The sequence below is a fragment of the Myotis brandtii genome, unplaced genomic scaffold, assembly GCF_000412655.1.
Source record: "Myotis brandtii unplaced genomic scaffold, ASM41265v1 scaffold453, whole genome shotgun sequence".
Lineage (NCBI taxonomy): Eukaryota > Metazoa > Chordata > Mammalia > Chiroptera > Vespertilionidae > Myotis > Myotis brandtii.
This window is the reverse complement of record NW_005367314.1, coordinates 975,910-999,411: the sequence shown is the minus strand read 5'-3', so window position 1 is coordinate 999,411 and position 23,502 is coordinate 975,910. Positions and strand designations below refer to the sequence as shown.

The 23,502-nt window shown below is 38.2% G+C and overlaps 1 protein-coding gene and 1 long non-coding RNA gene across 2 annotated transcripts; both read left to right on the top strand.

The window, feature by feature from the left end:
• Nucleotides 1-218: 218 nt before the first annotated feature.
• LOC102247390 (serum albumin) lies at nucleotides 219-21,505 on the top strand. The gene is made up of 14 exons (XM_014546593.1): nucleotides 219-291; nucleotides 979-1,036; nucleotides 1,876-2,008; nucleotides 3,333-3,544; nucleotides 4,249-4,381; nucleotides 5,302-5,399; nucleotides 7,095-7,224; nucleotides 8,862-9,076; nucleotides 14,327-14,459; nucleotides 15,561-15,658; nucleotides 17,145-17,283; nucleotides 17,839-18,062; nucleotides 19,557-19,689; nucleotides 21,422-21,505. The coding sequence occupies exons 1-14, from the start codon at nucleotides 219-221 to the stop codon at nucleotides 21,503-21,505; spliced, it is 1,863 nt and encodes a 620-aa protein (XP_014402079.1).
• On the top strand, nucleotides 19,624-22,599 carry LOC106727595. The gene is made up of 3 exons (XR_001363826.1): nucleotides 19,624-19,689; nucleotides 21,165-21,232; nucleotides 22,475-22,599. It is a non-coding gene; the product is annotated as an uncharacterized LOC106727595 (long non-coding RNA).
• Nucleotides 22,600-23,502: the final 903 nt, after the last annotated feature.

The following is a 23,502-nucleotide window of genomic DNA, read 5'->3' as shown; positions in this document are numbered from 1 at the left end:
GAGAAAACAGTTCCAGATGGCAAACATACGCAAGGGAATTAGTCAAACAATTTCTTGGCAAGAACATTATGAATTTTATAATCAGTTGAGCGCCATTAAAATACAAAGCTGAGTCTAGTTAATAATCTACAATAATTGGTTAAAAAAGTATATTAGTGCCAATTTCCCTCTATTCATCCTACTTTTTCTCTTTTTTCAACCCATAAGTCTTTGGCACGATGAAGTGGGTAACCTTCATTTGCGTTTTCTTTCTTCTCAGCTCTGTAAGCAGTGTGGTTCTTCCAGATACACGTAAGAATTCTATTTTTCTATCGTTCAAATTTATTTCATTTTCCTAGTAATCAGTAAACACTGCATCTTTAAAGAAGAAAGTTTTCTTTTATCATTAATTTCTAGACTGTGATGAAATTTTGTATTTGTGAACTCTTAGAAAGTTATCTTAATATATTTCTAACATCCTAAGTTAAAAAAAGGTGAGAATTGTTTAGTAACTGTAATTTTCTTTTGCATATGAGGGAACATAGAGTGACTTCAACTTCACAGAATATAGTCGAAGATAGAATTCATAACTCAAAATTCCCAATGCCCTATCCATTGCACCTTGATGCATTAAAACAACAGCAAAAAACCTGTGTTGTTAGTCTTATAAATAGAACAGGTGTTTATATTTTTTCGTTCATACTGTCCTCCCAGTTGCTGTTAATAGATACTGAGAGCATTAAAATTTATCCAAGTTTGAATATAAAACTATACATATTTAATAATTTTAATCATTTTTCAAATAGTATAATTGGTGATTGAATATCGCATTTGTTTAAAAGCAGAAGAAATAGTTCATCATCATCCTAAAATTTTCTGAAATGATCAAAGCCCAATACTTAGGAGCAAATGAATACATTAGTAAATGGAGAGAAACATAGAAAGTAATATCATAACCAGTGGTTTTCTTCAGAATTTAAAATCTTTTTCTCCCCCCAGACAAGCGTGAGCTTGCTCGTCGGTATATGGATTTGGGAGAAGAATATTTCAGAGACTTGTAAGTTAAAATATTGAAGAGTCAAATTTAATGTTTCTAACAGCATTGGTTATTCTTATATTCCCCTGTCATCAGAGTCCAGATTCTAGCACAATACTGCCCAATAGAATTTTCTGCATTTATGAAAATATTCCATTTTAGTGCTGGCCCATATAGTAGCTACTGGCCACATGTGGTTGTTGAGTACCTTGAATTTGGCAAGTGCAACTGAGGATCAAAAGTTTCAATTGTATGCAATTTTAATTAATTTTACTATATAGTCACATATGGGTGATGGCTACTGTATGGGGAAGTGTAGCAGCTCTGGAACTCTTATATAAACTTGATTGAGGGGAAAGACTTTCCCAGCACACACTCAAATTCCTTTACCTAGCACATAGATCTGTGGCTTCTCCAGAATATTTTAATATTTTTCTAATCCAGTAGAAAATGAGAAATTAGTTTATTTTTTAAAGGTCAGTTTTATTCTATAGCCTGATTAAAGGAGATGTTTGTGTGTGGTTTTTGTTTTTTGTTGTAAATAGTCCAAAGGCCTATGTAATGCCCCTCATCTTAACAATTATACCTATTTAGAATGCATGTTGCTTGCTTGCTCTGTATGTGTTCATCTACTCACATATGTATGTAAACATGGTTGAAATACATATCCTCTGCTTAGAAAACCACACATTCATGGTTAGGTCTGAGATAATTGCTGATGTGAATAGTCTTTCTGATAATAATGCGATGCACAAAATACTATAGAACATATCCCGAAAACACAATTTGTTCTCTAGCATAGCAACCTACTTTATATTGAAGTTTTATTATATCATGTTTTCCTATGTCCTGTGTTCCAGGGTGCTGGTTACCTTTTCTCAGTTTCTCCGGAAGTACCCATTAGATGATATTAGAAAAATAACAGATAAAATAACTGAATTGGCAAGAGTATGTGCTCAAGATAAGTTAGGTGCAGTTTTTTGCAAGTTACTTGTAAGTACATTGTAATTTTGAATGTTATTTCTTTTTATTTTAAATAATCTTGAGCAATTCAAAGGGAAAACATCTCATTTTGGCTTTCTGAATGATTTTTAAGAGACCATATTTGTAAGCAACTCTCACAAATGGGTAGAGCCATCATTTCTTCTATGATAGAGACATTCTAGCTATGCCCACAGTTCTAAATCATTTCTTTATTGAGACTACATACAATGGTCATAGTGGATTTAAGTGGAATTTGTCATTTGTAATAGTGTCTCTTTTAAAATCTGAAGTTTGAATTCTTTTCATAGAGGCTGATAGTAATCGCATGATTTTTAATATTCAGAAAGCACTTGGGTGATTTTCATGCTCATTTTGTTAGCTGGGTAAAATAAGAGTACAGCTCTATATTCCCCATTTTAGGGATATTCATACTTTTACATACAATAAAATATTGGGGCATTCATCTGTTTTAAAGGTCTTTGAGCTTTTGTTTTTTCTAGATAGGTCTTCAATACAAGTGGAGGTGAATGTTGCTCCCACCATTCAATCTATACATACTTTCCTGGTGGCAAGTCCATTTTTTTATTTTCTACTGAAGCTTTTTCTCCTTTTTTTCTTTATATGCCTCTCTCCCTGAAGTTGGAATCAGCACTTTAACTTCACACAGTATTATGGCTCTAAATATGAATTTTTTAAAAAATGTATTTTTAAAAAGTAATAAATTCTGTCCTGAGCAATATATTTCCCTTGGTATTACAATTATTTTCCTAATAAAATTAATGGGGATTGAAAGAATTCATTTAATGCAATGTGTTTTGAGATAAATGTTTCTAGAATAAAAAGATTCATATTTTAATGCAATAACAATTAATATGTAGTGAATTGTGTTACTTCTGAATTTTTAAATAGTATGTACTAAGAATTTGGACCATTCACAAAAAAAGTAGATCAAATGAGAAACTTTCCTAACACTTTCCTCTCTGAAGTGAATTCACCGGCTACTTACAGGAGTATTTTTCTTTGAGTTTTGTTATGATTGTTCCTAGTCTTTAGCCTCAGGTGAAAATTGGAGTAGCATTCTTTCGTCAAACCATTGACTGTCCTTTTGTCCTTTTGTTTTATCCACTGTAACTATCAGTGTGACAGTTACTTCTTAAAACATTACACATAGATGGTCAAATCAAGGGAAACTCTCTAAATCTGAGGAAAAAGTAGATTTTTATATGCTTTCCTCAACCAGGGTTACTGTTACGTTACATTTTTAAATACCTTTCTTTGGGTGTAGAGGAAATAAAATACGACTAGGAATTGAAGACTTCTGTCTTCCCTTTAGGACACCCCTTTTACAGCTAAATTGTGTTCCATTACATCTCTTCCTGAGCACTATGATGAAATGGCCGACTGCTGTGAAGCAGAAGCACCTTTGAGGTACCAGTGCTTCGTGAAACACAAAGATGATGAGCTAAACATGCCCCCAATGGGGACAATAGATTCTGATGCAACATGCACTGCCTTTAAGGAAAATGAACAGGCGTTGTTAGAAACGTAAGTCATCAGATGTTTATGCTTCAACATTAAAAATTATGAAATAGGTTAAGGCTCATTATAACAATTACTATTAAAATATTTTCAACATTAAGACTTAAAAGCTTTTGTTCTAATGACAAATTGAAAGAAATACTATCTATAATATAATAAAAGTGTAATATGCTAACCTTCTGGACGACTTCCAGATGACCTTCCGGATGAAGCTGGGGCTGCAAGAGAAACCCGGGTCCTGGGTGCCAGAGGGAAGCCAGTGCCGGGTGCTGGGGGAAGGAAGGCCTACTCTTACACGACTTTTGTGCATCGGGCCTCTAGTTTAATGCTATAAAATTTTACACAATAAATATTGATCAGTGATCTGTTGGAATTCATTGAAACAGGATATCATCTGTATGAAAAACATTGACACATATTAAAATATTATGAAGATATATATTTGGTTATTGTTAGAATTACCTCATTTTAGTCAATAATCTTATATCACCAATATTTTACTATTTTATATGTGTGTATAAATATATATATTTAATCTTTTTATTGATTTAAAAAATGACAAAAGCAAAGTCATGTCCAAATTGAGTTTAATTGGTAAGTTTGATATCTCTGGGTTTTGGAATTTCTAGGGAAATTGTTGATAATAATTATTTTTGTAATGCTGTCTGCTACAGAAAAATGACTGCCTTTTCTTCTTTTTAAAAATGTAGGTACATATATGAAGTTGCCAGGAGACATCCTTTCTTTTATGGCCCAGAGCTCCTTTACTCTATTCAAGAATATAAAGGAGTTTTGACAGAATGCTGCGAAGCTGCTGACAAAGCCGCCTGCCTGGGCCCAAAGGTATGCCCAGCAGAACAGAAGAGCCAGTTCAGACTCAAACCTCAGATTTGGGGCATCTTATGTAGAGCACCTAAGTCTCTGATATAAACTTCTTTACCTTCAAAAAAGCCTTCCTTACTCTTACCCACCCCAAAGATTCTTCACCCTCTTTGAAGGCCTGTGACATCCTCATTCCTCCTTCTAAGTTTTACCCCCGTGAATCTCATAGAGAACCACTGTGTGTGTGTCTCAATGACCTTGTCTTTTGTAGTGAAGTACAGAAACTCAGAGCAGAGGGCCACAGTTTTTGTTTATCTTTTCGTGAACCTTTCCTGTTGGGGAGGGAATTCAGAGGGGAGAATTTCACTGCTTCTAGAAGCCTGGGTTTTTTCATTCATTCCATAAATATTTATTATGTACTCATCATCTTTTCTAGGGAGTTTATTAATGTGAGAGTTGGTGAAGGAGGGATTGAAATGAATTTATGCAAAATTAAGAAATCAGTAAAATTATATTCCCTGGGATGTTAGTGTACTCTGTTCTTCCACCTTTCCCGTCAGTTCCCTTTTCCCTGGCAATGCCCCCACGCTGAATGTTCACTACCTAGGGGCATCCACTCTGACCAGACTGATTTTCCCTCTCACTACATAGCAAATTAATTATTTGCCAATGGTGAATACTTGGGAATTTAGGTGTATAGCACGTCTTTAAAATTGAATTTGTCATAGTCTCATCTGAACTTATGAAGTGTTTCATGTAGAATATTTTCCTATTTTATTTTTTCCATCACCATTCATCCCCTTATACCCTCCTCCACCTCCACCCCACTTTGTGCCCTCCATAATCACCACACTTTGTCCATGTCCATGTGTTTTTTCTCTCTTCTTTTCCCCTAATGTCGAATTTAAAAAAAATATTTTTAAAATTATTTCTTTCTGCAGATGGATGCCTTGCAAGAAAAAATACTGAGTTCAGCTTTCATAGAGAAATTCAAGTGCTCCATGCTCCAAAACAGCGAAGAAAGTGCTTCAATAGAATGGTATTTAAAATTAGATTTGTATTTTATAATGATGTAAGGGTGATGGTTCTGTCAACAGAGTTGTACATTTTTATGAGGTTTTACACAGTGCTTTCACATGCATCTTTTGGGTTATCTAAAAGGTAGAAATTTAACAGAAGTGAAAAATCAGAGCACAAGTGACAATTTGTCATTTCTTTAATCATATGTTTCAAGGTAGTAAAAAACTTAGAGGATATCTTTTTTTTTGTCATTCTGGATCAGGTATTTAAACTCCCATTTATTTATAAAGACTAGGGATCTTATTCTAATGGTCCATGATTTTTATACAATTGTAGTCTGGGTTTGTTATTTTATTTTATCGCCCCTGAGTCCCTTGTGATTATATAAAACTATCTGCTTGTTTTTTATGTTCTGATAATTAAATTGGGCCATCAAAGTTACTTCTCATTTTCTCATAGCTCCAACTCTGTTCTTCATTTCTTGTTTTTTCCTGGACCACTATTTTTATATAACTTGCCTCGTTCTAGGAATATCCTTCAACATCTGAGTCAAGAAACCCCATCCCCATCCCCAATTTACTTGCTAGTCAACAATTAATCAACATGAACAAAAGATGAAATGAAAAAAAATTTTTTTGCAAGATGTGCAGAAACCATCATTTGTACTATCTTTGCCTGTCACCTCTATCATCTACACAACAAAATCAAGCAAATAATTAAACAAAACCACCCCAATGTGAAACAATACACATTTAAACAGGTTGTGACTGGTTTGTAACTCTAGTATCTTTTTTAAAAAAATATATTTTATTGATTTTTTACAGAGAGGAAGGGAGAGAGATAGAGAGTTAGAAACATCGATGAGAGAGAAACATCGATCAGCTGCCTCTTGCACATCTCCTACTGGGGATGTGCCCGCAACCCAGGTACATGCCCTTGACCGGAATCGAACCTGGGACCTTTCAATCCGCAGGCCGACGCTCTATCCACTGAGCCAAACCGGTTTTGGCAACTCTAGTATCTTTTACTAGAGTTAGACAAGTCTGAAATGATTTGTGAAAGCTTGTGTATGTTAGCCTTTCATATCTTGTCATTGGCTTAGAGACTTTTCTGGATCAATTTCTTGGTAAAAATATGTTAAACTCCTTAATCTTGAAAAGTTATGAAATTTCTTTTCTCAGTGTGCTTTGGAACTCAGGAAGAAGGCTTTTTATTGGTAACAAAGACAACTGGAGTCTGTGTGGCCCTTTCCAGTTTATAAAGAGCTTTCCTATGCATTGTCTAATCTAATTCAAACCACAATGCTTTGATGCAGCATGCGGTGTGTCTCTCCAGGGCTGAAGCTCAGAGAGTCTAAGTAACCATCTGAGGATCCTACTGGTAATGAGCAGGAAAGTCAGATCTGGAAGTCAGATATGGGCTCCAAACCTGATGCTTCTCAGATGTCTCCTCTTTCAGAATCCCTCTTTGATTTCTGGTTTTATGAATCGCTGGCTTCTCCCTACCTGCCACACACTCTTACAATGGAGAAAGAAACATTTTGCCCTAAGATAATCTGGTTCAGAACTAGCACTAAAATAAGGACTAATAATTTTATGAATTATTTCCATATTTCATTTTACCCGGAAGTTTTTACTGTAAGTAGTATTTTTCTAGTGCTTTCACATAAAATATTGGAGGTTAACAAATTGTGATGGGGGAATTTTCTTTTTAGGTTTGTAGTTCGCCTGAGCCAGAAATTTCCCTTTGCTGACTTTGGGACAGTTTCCAATTTGGCAGCAAATTTTACCAAAGTCCACAAGGAATGCTGCCAAAGTGACATGCTTGAATGTACAGATGACAGGGTAAGGAATGCTCAGTATTCTCTTTGGTGACTTTGCTTTGGTAACATGCACAGTGGGTGCAATGAATCTATTTAGTATAGTTGGTGACAGCTGACAGTGAATTGAAATTGTCTTCTATGTCTAATATGCTCAATTCTTTCACTGCCTTGAGCATGCTATTTATTTGTATTTTTGTGAACTTGGCTATCCCACTCACAAAATGATCTGATACATACATTCACCAATTTGTAAGCCCTTTCAGTCATATTCTGCCTGAGAACAAAAGCTTAAACTGAAGTAGGACAGCTGCAAAGGTAGTTTCCTAAGAAAAATCTTTGGGGACGTGGGTAGAGTTGGAGAAGACATTTTCGGAAATTAAGTAATTTTTTTCTGTATATTCTCTATTAATATACAAATATTTAGCATGCTATCTCTTTCCCCAAAATATAAATACATGACCAAATATCAGAATCCTAATCTCTTAGAACACTTTGTGGAAAATTTAAGGCAGATATTTTATATGTGTAAGTAGGGCCTGTGACTATGCTCTTGACTAATTTTCCAAAAATTCCTCGCACTTTAGTTATTTGGTTTCAAAATGCCTGCACTTAATGTTGTGGAATATTTGGAAAAATATTACTTGAAATATATATTACATTTTACATTTAATTTTACTACTACAGTTTATATTTAATATTACTCTGGCCCAGCCGGTATGGCTCAGGGGTTGAGTGTTGACCCAGGAACCAAGAGGTCACCGGTTTGATTCCTGGTCAGGCACATGTCCTGGTTGCAGGTTTGATCCCCAGTGGGAGGCGTGCAGGGGGCAGCCAATTCATGTTTCTCTCTCATTGATGTTTCTATCTCTCTATCTCTCTTCTCCCTACCTCTCTCTCTAAAAATAAAAAGCAAACATATTTAAAAGATGATATTTTGTATTAGTTGCAGATGTACAGCATCATTGTTAGAATGTCATGTACAGAGTGCCCCCCGAAGTTTCCCACACATAGTCATTAGGATACTATTGACTATATTCCCTATGCTGTTATTCCCTATCTCTGTGACTATTCTGTAACTACAAATATGTACTTCTTAATCCCTTCATCTTTTTCTCCCAGCCCCTATTGCTGTTCTTTTTTTTCTTTTAATCCTCACCTGAGGATATTTTTCCATTGATTTTTTAGAGAGAGTTGAAGGGGAGGGAAGACACACAGAGAGAAAAAACATCAATGTGAGAGACACATTGATTTCCTCCAGTATGCGCCCCAACCAGGGCCAGGGATGAAGCCTGCGACTGAGGTATGCGCCCTTGACTGGAATTGAACCCGAGTTCCTTGAGTCCATGGGCTCATGCTCTAGCCACTGAGCAAAACCAGCTAGGGCCCTATTGCTGAGTTTTGGCTTAAAACTTAAATGCCTTAACAGTAGAAATATAAAATTAAAAAATTAATAAAGTTTTTAATCAAGTGGAAATATCTTAGTATTTCTATCTGAATCTATAGACTTAAGCATAGACTGAAAATGTTCATAGAAGGCAGGTTGACATGTATGTGGTCTTAGAATACAGTGGACATGTTCTGCCAACATAATACAAAGTCTGGAAAAAAAGTATAATGGCGTCAATTTACGTTGAACAATTTTTATCAACTTGCTTGTAGGCGGATCTCGCCAAGTATATGTGTGAAAATCGAGCAGCAATCTCCACCATCTTGGCGGATTGCTGTAGTAAGCCTGTGTTGGAAAAATTCTACTGTCTTGCACAGATGGCAGGTGATAATTTGGTTCCTGCTCAGGCCCCACAAACTACTGATTTTGTTGACAATGAGGACGTTTGCACGTACTATAAGGAGGCAAAAGTTGATTTCCTGAACAAGTAAGTGCATGAAGAATGATCCTTTCATAGCTTTCAATGGCTCTGAGGATTTAGAAAACAGTTCTAGGCTTTCCTTTGGAGTTGTTACAATTGTTGCCTGCAGTGCTACTTTATCCTTCCCTCTCTGAGCTTTTACATTTTTTTGGGGGGGGGAATACAAATTAATTAGTTTTTAAGTATAGTCATAAAATTATACCTGCTCATAGCAAAAATCAATTGAGGAGAGTACAAAGTAATAAGTAGAAGTTTCTGTCATCCCCGCATTCTTTAGTTATCTGATATATTTCTGGAAATACCTCTAGAAACATTTTGCATATACATAAATTATATACAGAGTATTCACTAATTCATTCAAAGAGAATTTCTTGAACTTACCATGACATACATGGGTGAATATAAGTCATACATCTTTATATCTCTGTATCTATCCCTGTATCTATCTGACAGCAGCATCCTATCTAATAAAGAGGGAAAATGCTAATTGACCCTCATGTCATTACAAAGATGGCGGTGCCCACAGCCAATAAGGAGGGAATATGCTAATTGGCTGCCAAGCCCTCAAAGATGGCAGCGCCCACAGCAATAAGATGATGGTGCCCTGTCCCCTCAGCCCCACTGGGGTGGCAGGCGTGTGGCAAGGCGCGCCTGCCTTCGGAGTCCCTCAGTCCTTTCAGCCCCCCAGTGCCCAGGGCCAGCCTGAGGCACAGGCAAGCCTTGGATGGCAGCTGCCCAGCTGCCCAGGGCCGCCCAAGGCTCAGGTAACCAGGGCTGGCTGAGGCTTGCACTGCCAGCAGTGGCAGCAGTGGCAGCAGCAGAGGTGTAATGGGGCATCACCTTCCCCTGATTGCTGGGTCGCCTCCCGCCCCTGAGGGCTCCTGGACTGTGAGAGAGGGTAGGCCAGGCTGAGGGACCCCCCTCCAGTGCATGAATTTTCATGCACTGGGCCTCTAGTAGAAGTATAAAGAGAAGGATGGAGTCTGCTACCAGCTACTTTATATTTGTTTATAAAGAGCAAAAGTTCAGTAGCATGGCAAGGCAGCATACAATTAAATGATAAAATAAATGATTATTTATAGTCAATAAGTGATGAGAAACTTTGAATTTTTATTGTTGGATTATAATCGCATTCTGTGCACTAAATAATATTTTTTAAAATTGTGTACCCTTCAAGATTTCACTCATATAGAGAGGAAAATAAAAATTTAAGAATACCTATTTACTATGTATCTATCACCTATCTATATCTATCATCTATCTATCTATCTATCTATCTATCTATCTATCTATCATCTATCTACCTATTTATCTATCAGAACTTTTTTTGATGTAGTCCAAATCAAACAAAATATAATAACAGGAGTCATTTATTAAACATTTAATATGTGCCAGACTGTGTGTGTGATGCATAAATTATGTCATGTGTTTCTTACAATCCACCTTATGAGAAAGATACTATATTTATCCCCATTCTAAAGAGGCGGAGACGGAGACATGTGGCAGTGCAGGTAATCTGTGACCCAGCTGTACTGAGTGCCCGGTCTCCTTTCATCTAAAACATAGCCAGCCATGTAGGGGGAAGATGGTGGCCTAATAGGCACACCTTTTTTGCACCTCCTCCCAGGGCCAGACTGGAAATACAACTAAATTGGCAACCATTCACTGGGAATTACCAACTGAGGTCCAACTGAGGTTCAAGGAAGGATAGAAAACACCTGGTGACTGGCTGGAAGGGCGAGGTCATGAAAGGGGCTGACCCCGCTTCCACAGGCGGCAGGCTGAGAGTGAGGAGGGAGCTCTTGACTACAGGAGGGTTATTGCCCCGAGAAGATCAAGGCCTGAAACCCAGGCTGGACTCCACAGCTCAGAGCACCACAGCCAGCCCGTGTAATGTCCAGCCAAGAAAGGTGACAAGGGCTTCTGGCTGCCAGGGAATCTGGAGCTGGTGGGAGATAAAGCCGATTAAAAACAAACAAACAAACAAACCCAGAGCACACGATTTTTGTTTGCAGCTACTCATCTAAGGCTTTGGTGGAGGGAGGGCGGTGGGGACTTGAGGTGCCTTAGGAGAGGCCGGGGTGGGATGCATTGGAGGGAGACTTGGATAGGAGGCAGCCAGGAGACCTGTATTCAGTCTCACCACCCCCCAAACCTAACAGCCATTTTTCCTGAGTTGTGCTGGTCCCTGTCAGAAGCCACAGCTCAGGAAAAGGAAAAAAACCCCATCCCAGGTGCTACAGCCCACCCATCCTCGAGACCTCTGCCTGCCACACCATGCATCTTGATCTTTGCAGAGGAGAAAGCAGTAGAGGCCAAGCCTACGGGTTTGAACAGTCTCAGCAAGCACCAGTGACTGGATTGGGGTTGGGCCAACTGTCCGACTACACCAGGAACCTGACTGGTGCTTCCCCCACATGGAAGAGCTGATAGAAACCCCAGGTTTCCAGCTAATCCCACTAGACTGCATATGAGGATCTCTGCCCAGTCGAGGGCAGGGAAATATTCTGGGACATGCTCAGAGGAGTAGTTCTGAGACAGGGAAACACAGTCATCACTTTCCCTGAAATCTGATCAACACCTCCCGGTCATGGATGACGCAGAGATCCAGACTCCTGAGTCCACCTAAATCCTGTCTAGAACCAGACTCTTGAGTGATTAAGATTGAGAGCTGGCTGGCAGGTGAACCCAGGTAGAGTTGTAGCCTGGGGAACCTGGGGAAGTTTGCTGACCCATCACTGGACCACGTGCTGCTAACAAACCCACCTTAGAATGCAGCTTGGCCCTTCCCAGGTGCAGCTAAATCCTATGGAGAAAGACACAAACTGTGGATTGCTTGAAGCTTCAAACAGGTTGCTGAGAGCCAAAGGAGGACAGTTTCTGACAGTGGTAAGCACCTAACTCTCTCCCAGGAAGTCCAGAATTGGCAGACAAAACAGGCAGCTTCGGTTATCAGAAGAGCAGGATCCAAAGGGCGCTCCCAGGAGGCACTAACTCTGCTGAGATGAATGCCACTTTACTTTTTTTCTTTTTAATCTTTCTTCTTGACTGATTTGTTATTATTTTAGTCTCTCTTTTTTCTTTCATAGATCTAATTTCCCCTTCTCCTTTCTTATGCTATTTTTTATTTGTTCTGCTTTTTCATGTTTCCTCTTCTTATTTTTTGTCTATCTGCTTTCTCCTATATTTTCCTTTTCATAATTATTTTCTTCCTCTTTTATAGCATTTTCCTTCCCCTGTTCTTTATTACTAGAGGCCCGGTGCATGACATTTATGCACTTGGGGAGGGGGGGGTGCAGTCCCTCAGCCTGGCTTGTGCCCTTTCACAGTCTGGGAGCCCTCAGGGATGTCCAATTGACAGCTTAGGGCCTAAGCCACAGTTGGCATTCTTAGTGCTGCCGTAGAGGCAGGCCACTGCGCTCACCAGCCATCAGCCGGCTTGTGGCTGAATGGTGCTCCTCCTGTGGGAGTGAACTGACCACCAGGGGGCAGCTCCTGCATTGAGTGTCTGACCCCTGGTGGTCAGTGCACATCATAGCAACTGGTTGTTCTGCCGTTCAGTCAATTTGCATATTACCCCTTTATTATATAGGATTTTATTTCTTTCATATCTGCCCTTTTATACTCCTTTTTCTTCCCATTCCCCCCACCCCCCAGTATTTTCTTTTATTTTCTTCTATTATTGTTCTCTTTTCTCCTTCCTGATTCTTCCTTTTTTTTGTGGTTGCTTCTGTTGTTGTGGGGGTCTTGTATATGTTTTTGTTTTGTTTTGTTCTGCCAGCACCTCCATAACAGCTCACATGAGGTAGTCTGGGGTGAGCCTCATAGTCAGCCAGCCTGAAAGGAGATTCCTCCCATGAATGGAGCAACATTCAAGACCATTTACAACAGAATAACCCAAATAACTTACACAAAGGACATTCCTAGAGCATCCAGCTTAGGAAATCTAAGAGACTGCACCACTGGGTCCCACAAAACACTTATTATATAAGGCCATCCCACGTAGACTGGGAGGCATAGAAATTTCAAGAAACTTAGTGGGAACTACAACAGCATGAAATAAGAAATAGAAACCATAACTAATAAATAAGAATCAGTTGGAAATGAAGAATAACATCTCTGACATCAAGAATGCACTGGAAGGGATCAAAAGTAGATTAAATGAGAAGATCAAATCAGTGACTTAGAAAACAAGGTAGAAAAAACACACCCAATGAGAGAAGCAAAAAGAAAAAAAATACTTAAAAAGCAGGATAGTTTAAGGCACAACATGAAACTTAACATCTGCATCAGAGGGTATCCAGAAGGAGAAGAAAATAAGCAAGTAATAGAGAAGTTGCTTAATGAAATAATGACAGAAAATTTCCCTAATCTGGTGAAGGAAAAAGTCACACAAGTTCAGGAAGAATAGAAAATTTCAATCAAGATGAACCCAAAGAGACCCAGTCGAAGACAAATCATAACCAAAATGACAAACATTAAAGACAAAGAATCTTAAAGGCAGCAAGAGAGAGACAGAACGATACCTATAAGGGAGTACCCATTAGAATGTCAGCTGATTTCTCAATAGAAACACTTCAGGCCAGAAGAGATTGGCATGAAGTATTCAAAGTAATGGAAAACAGGGACCTGAACCCAAGACTTACTTGTATCCAGTAAGACTATCATTTAAAATTGAAGGGGAAATAAAGAGCATCCCAGACAAAAAAGACTACAGGAGTACATGACCACCAAACCACCACTGCAATAAATGTTAAAGGAAGTATTTTAAAAGGAAGAGAGAGAGAGAGAAACAAAGAAAAAATGGCAGTAAATAAGTACCTATCATAATAACCTTAAATGTAAATGGAATAAGTGCTCCAATCAAAAGACATAGAGTAGCTGAATGGATAAGAAAACATGACCCATATATATGCTGCCTACAAGAGACTCACCTCAGAACAAAATATTCACACAGACTGAAAGTGAAGGAATGGAAAACGGTTTTATTTCATGCAAATGAAAATGTAAAGAGGAGGGAACTAAGGTGCTGATAGTAAAAAAATTGCCTAAGGTGGTATAGTAAAATAAGTGTTAGAGCAAGGATTTGCATGGAGGTAGCTTTAACTCTAAACCTCAAGCCCTTAGCCACCAAGCTTTATTGCATGGGTTTGGTCAAATTGAGACCTTTGGGATATGTGTTTCTCTTGTGATTAGTTAAGTGATTTTTCTTGCTTCTTTGTTCAACTAAATCTATTTTATTTTCATCTTAATTAGGTTTTTGCATACATACTCAAGAAGGTATCCTGAATTCTCTGTCTCATTAGTACTGAGACTTGCCAAGAAATATCAAGCTATACTGGAGGAGTGCTGTGAAATTCATGATAATCATGCATGCTATACCAAAGTGGTAGGTTTCTCAAAGGAAAAATAAAATACAGCTCTTTGACTGGTGATTCCAATAATAAGAAAGACACATAATACCAGAATAAAAAATGCTTATAATACAATTGAGACATTCTCTTGAGATAATTTCAATTTTGTGCTCTTAAGCATCTTAGGGGGAAATGGTCTTGATAGAATGGTTAATAAAACCTAGAATAGTCCAGAGAAAAATGACTTGAAGAGAACAATCTCTAATTTCACAAAATCTTGACATTGCCTTTTTTTAATTTTTTAATAATTTGGGAACAAAATAAGATGAAGTAAATGTAAATGTCAATTAAAAGTGATATAACATAGATATGAAGAAAATTAACCTGATTTCAAGATTTATCAAATATCAAGAATTAGCATCTTAAGGAAGGTTGTGAAATCTATTCATTTAATATACTTTCAAATCTTTTTGAGAAGGTTTAGGAATGGTTTTATAAGAAATTAAGTAAGGAGATGAAATCTATTCTGGAGGATTTTGCCATTATATTTAACTGTGTTAAAATGGGATTCTAGCAGGTTTAGGATATTTAGCACTTTGAATATATGGAGTGACTTCCAAACTTCTTTCCTTTATCAAGAACTTGCTATATGCCAGGCACCATGCTGGATCCCATGATCAAGGTAAAAACTGTTATTTCAGAGACATCAGGATCCAACTAGAGAGAAGGCTTTATAATAATCATAAAGCTTATAATTATAGCTATAATGTATTGAGCTTTCACTGTGTTCCAAGCGCTGTTGAAATTTCATTAGCTCAGGTGGTTTTCAGAGAACATTCCATGAGGTGAGTAACCATCTTCATTCCCATCTTAGAGGTGAGTTTTCTAAAACTTAGTGATCAGAAGTAGTTCTACAACTAGAAAAGGATTCAGCTTACTTGGCTCAAGTACACTCCAGACCCTGACTATTCTTAATCACTTATACTCTGCAGTGTGGATGTACAGGCTTGGCATCAAAGGTTTATTTACATGACTGGGCAGAAGGCAAAAAGGCTTTCATTCAACCTATAGGGGTAAAAAACAGCCTACATCTGATCCTTGGGTGAAACCCTGTAAGCACAATTCTTTTCTTTTAGTTGTATGAACTTCAGCCTCTTGTGGATGAACCACATGAATATGTAAAAAAAGATTGTGAAACTTTTGAAAACCTTGGAGAGTATGGCTTCCAAGATGCGTACGTATTTTTGTTTTTGACTAATATTTTTCTTGATCAGTTTGTAATTTTTAAAGACTCTCTCTCTCTCTCTCTCTCTCTCTCTCTCTCCATATATATATATAGTTTAGAGGCCTGGTGATGAAATTCACCTCTCCAATCCAGGACCCCTCGGGAGATGTCCGACTGCCGGTGTGTGATTGGGCCTAAACCAGCAGTCAGACATCCCTCTTGCAATCTGGGACTACTGGCTCCTAACCACTCACCTGCCTGCCTGCCTCATCACCCCTAACTGCCTCTGTTTGCTGGCCTGATCACTCCCTAACTGGTCCCCTGGCAGCCTGGCCGCCCCCTCATGCCCCCCTGCCAGCCTGATTGCCCCTAACCTCCTCTGCTTCAGCCATCTCACTACCTGTCATACATGAAAATACAGTATATATTTCTAATCCCTCTCCATTAAGAAAAACTGGAAAATGAGAGATAAAATAATTGATGGGTTGTAGAGACTTATATTTGAGTTCAGTTTAAAAAACTAGCCTCTTGAGACTGGGAAGGAAAATACTAAATCTTTTGATATAGAAACTGAGGATTCCCTTTGAAGGTTAAGAAATAGTTATGAACAAACAAAAGACAGCAATGCTTTCCAGAATAGCAACTAGTTGGACTTGAATGACAGTGGATCAAGAAGTACTGCAATGCATAAGTTGAAAAAATAAAATGCTGATTTAGTGGAGCCTTATCTGTGGAAGTAAAGACAAGTAGGGAAACATCATTAGGTAGACATTTACTGTTCAACTTACATATATAGCACTCTTTTAACTGTGGGTGCTAGGGATAATAATAATTAACAAGTCTCTTCCCTTGAGTAGATTACAGTCATATATCGACTTTCAATGGTGGTTGGAATTCTTAGTAAAGAATTGTTACATGCTAGACATCATACCAGATTGATGGCATGCTTTATGTCTTTTAATTTAATCCCTGCACCATTCCTATTGAGTCAGGTATATTTCATCCCATTTTATAGATTAGAAAACTTATCCATATCTTTCTAATTTAGCATGGTGCTGATATACAAGAGAGAGCAATAGTAGGAATACAATTGTGAGTATGCTAAACAGAGTTAATAAAATTAATATAATTATAACCAGCATATCTTTTTTCCATATGAACAACTGTAAATCTACTTTAGACCACTCCTGCATCTTAAGCTCTCTGTAAGTTTTATTGAGAGAAAAAATCAATTAATAGATATATTAATGTTACTGAATTATAGTAAGTTAAGTCATTTTCCTAAGACTACACAGAACAGGTGGAATTCAAATTTAGGCTTACCTATTTGTTTAAGACGAGGTCTCCCCAACTTCCTCTCAAATAACCTAAATATAGAAATAACTTTATGGATGGAAAATTATTATAATTGATTTTGTCTGTTTTCTGCTTCACCTACTATGTTAGAAAAAATAGTTTTATGCCCGGCTGAAAACACTGGACTATTTTGTTACAGGCTCTTAGTTCGTTACACCAAGAAAGTACCCCAATTGTCAACTCCAACTCTTGTGCATCTCTCAACAAAGCTCGCAAGCATGGGCAGCAAGTGTTGTATACTTCCTGAATCACAAAGAACAGCTTGTGCTGAAGACTATGTGAGTCTTTTGAAATATAATAAGTCAATAATGATGAATTTTGGTCTTGAGATATTTACAAAGTTAACTTTCAGAAGCAAGAGTGAACTAACGTGTGTGTGTGTGTGTGTGTGTGTGTGTGTGTGTGTGTGTAGGACTTGGTTGCCTACATTATCCTGACCATCAGAATGAGGATTGAGACAAGATCCTGAAGATGATAAATTGTTCTGGAAAAATTCCATAAATTTTAAACGTTTCAATCTGGCATTAAAATTTTTTTACTTTTTGGGAAGACTGCTTTCACCCCATTCCAACACATACCTTAGGAATCACCTCAAATTATTTTAATCAATTATTTTATTGAATGGATTATTCTGCAAATGTAGACATATCTAAAATAGAAAAGACTTTTAAACATCCCTTAAAACTTGTAGTAAGCAAATCACTCCCTCATGTCAATCTTGCATTCAGAGTTTCTAGTTAAAACACAACACTTTTTTTGGTCCATGGGAAAGTAGGAGTTCAAGAAAACTTTTATTATGCTTTTAAATTTCTGCTGGACTCCCTGTTCTTTAGCTGTCCGTGGTCCTGAGTGTGTTTTGCACGGCACATGAGCAGACACCTGTAAGCAACAAAGTGACCTTATGCTGCACAGAGCCATTCTTGGACAGACTGCCATGCTTTTCCGCTCTGGAAACTGATGAAACCTATATTCCCAAACAATTTAATGTTGCAACATTCACCCTCCATGCATTTGTATGTGCACGTGCTGAGCCTGAGCAACAAGTCATGAAACAAATGTGAGTTGCATTTCATTACTGCATATGTTTGTAATCTTCATAGGGAGAACTGTCAATGGAATGAGTAACTTTTTCTGAAGTAGTGATTAAATTCCTTAGAAAATAGTATTTAAGTATTTTTCTTGTTAAGGTGATAAAAGTGTAAAAAAAAAAGAATAGCTTTTGTTTTCTTAGCAAAACAAGCAAACAGCAACAAAAATACTGTACTATATATTTGCCCAAAAATTATTCAGAATAATCTTGTGGGTAAAGGCTATCTATACTAATGAAAGGGTAATATGATAATTAGACCAGCAAGACCGGACATCTTCTGGACATCCTTCCGGACAAAGCTATGATAGCGGGGGCCGAGGCAGAAGCAGTTAGGGGCGACCAGGCAGGCAGGCAGAGGGGTTATGGGCAATCAGGCAGGCAGACAGAGTGGTTAGGGGTGATCAGGCAGGCAGGCAGGCAGGTGAGTGGTTATGAGCCAGTGGTCCTGAATTGCAAGAGGGATGTCTGACTGCCAGTCGGACATCCCCCAACGGGTCCCGGATTGGAGAGGGTGCAGACCGGGCTGAGGAACCCCCTTCCCCCATGTACAAATTTCATGCACTGGGCCTCTAGTAGTAGAATGATATCTTAAGACAGGTACAATAGAAAAAGCTGAATAATTAACTGATTCATTTGTGAGGTAGTAAATAAGTTAGGCAAAGTCTTAGAAGAATTTATTCCTAGGCATAAATGACTTTAAGTTTGTATTATGCTATGGCAAACCTATGTGATGTAACTTTTGAGAAGGGCATTTGGATGAAACACACGTAGAAGTGTGGATTCTGAGATTTGACTCTCTGTCACTGTCACAAGCAGTTAGATATGCAATATAAAGTTGCTGTCATGTCTGGTGGGTTCTGACTCTGATCGTGGCCATAGACTTAAGAGGAATATTGCAAAACTTACTGTGCTCACAGGACTCTCTAGCACTATTATCTGTGCAGACATCAATGAAAGAGAACAACTGGCTCCCATGAGTTTGGATAGTCTTATTTCCCCTGGCCCAGGCATATTCATTTTGAATAGACCAACTAAAGACCAAAAATATAGAATCTTGGATTAGAAACTTTAAATAGAGTCTAAGGTAATGAAGCTGCTAAGAATAATTTTTTAGCTTTTACATTGCTATAAATGGAATACTTTTTAAATGCAATGGCATAATGATTTCCAGAGATTTATTTGAGAAGAGTTTATTGATTTGCTGATATTATAGATATTGAGCAATTTTCATTGGTGATTTTATTTGAACCTTCCACCAACTCCATGAAGGTAGATTTTATTCTCTTCCCGATGGAAATGAGAATATTGAATTTTATAGTGGTAAGCCTGGGCCTCAGGCTCACAGTTGCCTGGCTCCAAGAATTATGATCTCAAACAATAGTAATACTGCCTTTACCATCTTCATTTTCTTTATGTGAGTAACCTCTTTTTCTGTTTTGTTTTGGTTTCATTTAAATGCAGTGCACTTGCCGAACTGTTGAAACACAAGCCCAAAGCCACCGAGGAACAACTGAAAACTGTCATGGAGGAATTCTCAGCTCTTATACAGAAGTGCTGTGCAGCTGCTGACAAAGAAGCCTGCTTTGCAGAGGAGGTACTGGAGTCTTCTTCATTTTAATATACAGTGTCCTTTGTTGTGGCCTGTTTAGGCTAAGGCTCAGGGGACTGTGTCTGAAGGGACACTCTGTACATAGGGTCCAGGAATCTTATTCTACATATTAGAGGCTCTGTGCATGAATTTGGGCACCAGTGGGGTCCCTCAGTCTGGCCTGTGGGATTGGGCCGGAACTGTCTCTCCAACATCCCCTGAGGGGTCCGGGATTGCGAGAGGGTGCAGGCCAGGCCAAGGGGCCCCACTGGTGCATGATGGGGGCCAGGAAGGGACATGGGAGGTTGGCCAGCTCAGTCCCCATCAGCTGGACCTCAGCAGCAAGCTCACCTACTGGTCAGAGCATCTGCCTCCTGGTGGTCAGTGCACATCATAGCAACTGGTTGACTGGTCCACTGTCTGCCCCCTGATGGTCAGTGCATGTCATAGCGAGCATTTGAGCAGCCTTAGCATATCATTAGCATATTACGCTTTGATTGGTTGAATGGTCGACTAGACAACTGGACACTTAGCATATTAAGCTTTTATTATATAGGACTAGAGGCCCAGTGCACAAAATTCGTGCACAGGAGTGGGGGTCCCTCAGCCTAGCCTGCACCCTCTCCATTCCAGGACCCCTCGGGGGACCCCTCGCAGGGATCAGGCCTAAACCGGCAGTCAGACATCCCTCTCATAATCCGGGACCGTTGGCTCCTAACTGCTCACCTGCCTGCCTGCCTGGTCACCCCTAACTGCCCTCCCCTGCTGGCCTGGTCGCCCCTAACTGCCCTCCCCTGCTGGCCCGGTTGCCCTAACTGCTCACCCCTACTGGCCTGGTTGCCCCTACCTGCCCTCCCCTGCCGGCCTGGTCGCGCCTTACCATCTCTGCTTTGGCCCCCGCTGCCATGCTTTGTCTGGAAGGATGTCCGGAAGGCTGTTCAGTCTAATTAGCATATTACCCTTTTATTAGTATAGATAGTTGTCTGGAAAAAATGACTTAAATTAACTCTTACTTTTTTCTCCTGATGAACTGAAGCATATTATTATACGTTTGTAGTATTTGTTCTGTTTCTAAAGTTGTCATTCATGAATACAGATAGAAATATTCAGAAGTTCTAAATTCTTTTGGTAGAGTCATCATTAAACCAAAACCTTAATTTATTTAAGCATTTTATTTAAAAGTACTGGTTTGCAATTTGGTTGCATCTGTGTGCTTGATTTCACAGGCACAAGGGGGAGTTTATATTTAAATGTCTGAGTCAATTACTATTTTCCCCTATGACTTGACAATAATGCTTTTATTTATTTGGGTGCAAGGGTTGCCATTAAGTTTCCTTCTAGAGAGTCTAGTACTAAGCTGGTATTAAAGGATGTGAAGCATGGAAAATTACTTTGTAATCATCGAATGGTTGTATAAATGTTCATTTATCCTAATAATGATGCTAATACTTATCCTAATTCTCTAATTTCTGTGTATCCAGGGTCCAAAACTTGTTGCTTCATGCCAAGCAATTTTAGCCTAAAATCAACAAAATCACAAGCATCTCAGGTAATATCCTCTGGATTTTCTTTAAAAAAAAAACCAAAACCTGAACTAATTATAATAGTTAATATTAAAATAGCTAAGAGCCATGTGGACTAGTACCAATCACTGTTTTAAGGTCTTTTTATATATTAACTTATTTATTTCTCACAATAGTTGTCTGAGTTAAGTTCTATTATTATTCCCATATTTCAGATCAAAGCACAGATCAACCATAGACCAAGTAGTTTACCAAGGAACATCCAGATTCTGAGAGTTGGAGCCACAATTCAAAATTGAAACCAGAGCTTGATAGTTAATCACTGTCCTGTTCTGACCTAGTGTGACACAGTAGACAGAGCCATTCAACTAAGCAATGATTCAGAGTGGATTATTTCAGCTATTAGGCTGAGCAATATGAATTTCTGTAGGTTAAAAAAAATTGAATGGCAATGATTTCACAAGGTTCAAAATAATAGCTCAATACCAAATTCATGACATTGGAGACTATGAGAAATCTGCTATGTGAACTCCTACTTAATAGTAAATAATTTGCTACTGAATTTTGAGTATGTCAATATGCTGAGTGTTAATAGAATTTCTCTTCTTAGGATAAAAAGACCAACTTTAAAATTTAAACATGTTTTATCCATTTTGGTTGTAATATTTTGGAGAAAATTAAAAAGGAAACTTTCTTTCTTAAAACAAGTTGTCTAGTGATTTTTAGCATGAATTCCATTCATATTTTCCAAACTGACTGTGATGCTTATTCCACTAACTGGACTTTAACTTACTCTTTGCCACATGATAATACCTACATATTGTGCATTCAGGCAAGGAAGACTTCCTGTCTCTGCAAATTGGTTGTTTTAAAATGTGGTTTGTTTCAGTCCTAAGTGGTAAGATTTTCTTCCTAGAGGTCTAACTTGAAGAAGACCTTGTTGGTTTGTAATTAATGAAGGTAAGAGATAGGTGTTTAGTAATTGACTCTGAGGAGTGATGTTGGAAGCTTGTGACTTTGAAGCCTGAGGAGTAACATGATATCAGTGATGAAGAGAGCACTTTACAATACCTAGTGAGGTGTCTGCTCCCCTAGCTCAGCAGAAGAATTCAGCTGCCATGGGTCAAGGGCAAGCTTGAATTATTTTCATTGGTGAAAATTTGAAATTGCAGAAAGACAGTCTAAGCTATTTGACATTCATTTAAATAGATCTAAAAAACGCATGCCATTTTATAAATGGTACTTATATTTGCCCTTTTGTTTTTCAGTTTACCCTGAGAGAAAGAAAGAGAAATGAAGACCCAAAGTTTATTCAACTGTTTTTCCTTTTATTTGATGTAAAACCAACAGCCTCTCTAAAGAACATAAGTTTCTTTAAATTGTTGTAATGTACCCCGCGAATCACAGAAGGACGCCTCAAGAAGTCGAATTAAAGAGTCACATTTATTGCAATCCGGGACTATGAGGGGACATTCCCAAATCTCATAGCAATAAGATGGTGGCAAAACCAGACTTATATAGGCAAAAATCACAAAGGTATTGATTACATCCCAGGGTTTGGAATGAGGACCCTGGTTTGCACAAAGCAGTTACAGAAGCGAGATTGAGCTGATTAGTTATCTACAAAGAATATTTATAGTTTTGGGTCTTTGGACCACTGAGTTGACAGAAACACATTATTTAGAGCCCTCGGGTCTTGGGACCACTGAGTTGACAGAAACACATTATCTAGAGCCATCGAGGCAATTTAGAGTAATTGCACTGTCCTGGTCTTAGGACCACTGAGTCAACTGGAACGCACCACCTGTGGCCACTAAAACAATTTAGGATAATTGTGCTGTCCTGTTTCCCAGGTACAGAAGAATGTGCTTCGATAACCAGTAAGATCACAATCAATGGGATAGTCATTCAATCAATAAGGCATTCAATCGAATGGGATGACTTATACAATTTAGAAAATCAAAGTAACCTGTCCATTGTTAAACAAAGCAAATAGGTACCATACTTCAAAATATTTTGCCTTCTTTCTCTGTGATGTAACTAAGTAAAAATATAATATTATGGGTCAGGATATTATTTTCCTTTTTTCTCATTTCTTTTTATTTATTTGTGTGTTTCTTTTTCGACTGTTATATTTCAAAAAATGGTTGCCATCCTGAAAATTTTGAAGGTTCTGTTAAAGTGTCATTGTTCTCTTTCCCCCACTTCATAGGAGGACTTCTAGTTCCCATTGGGATAATTAAGTAAAAGAAACATTAATACTCGTCTGAGTTGAGGATTATGAACATTGAAAGTA

What these genes read in the sequence shown, in the direction of transcription:
- LOC102247390 (XM_014546593.1), top strand. Translation starts at nt 219, where the DNA reads ATGAAGTGGGTAACCTTCATTTGCGTTTTCTTTCTTCTCAGCTCTGTA. An exon ending in TTGAATGTACAGATGACAGG is followed by an intron (nt 7,225 to 8,861) that starts GTAAGGAATGCT and finishes ACTTGCTTGTAG; the next exon opens with GCGGATCTCGCCAAGTATAT. An exon ending in CAACAAGTCATGAAACAAAT is followed by an intron (nt 18,063 to 19,556) that starts GTGAGTTGCATT and finishes ATTTAAATGCAG; the next exon opens with TGCACTTGCCGAACTGTTGA.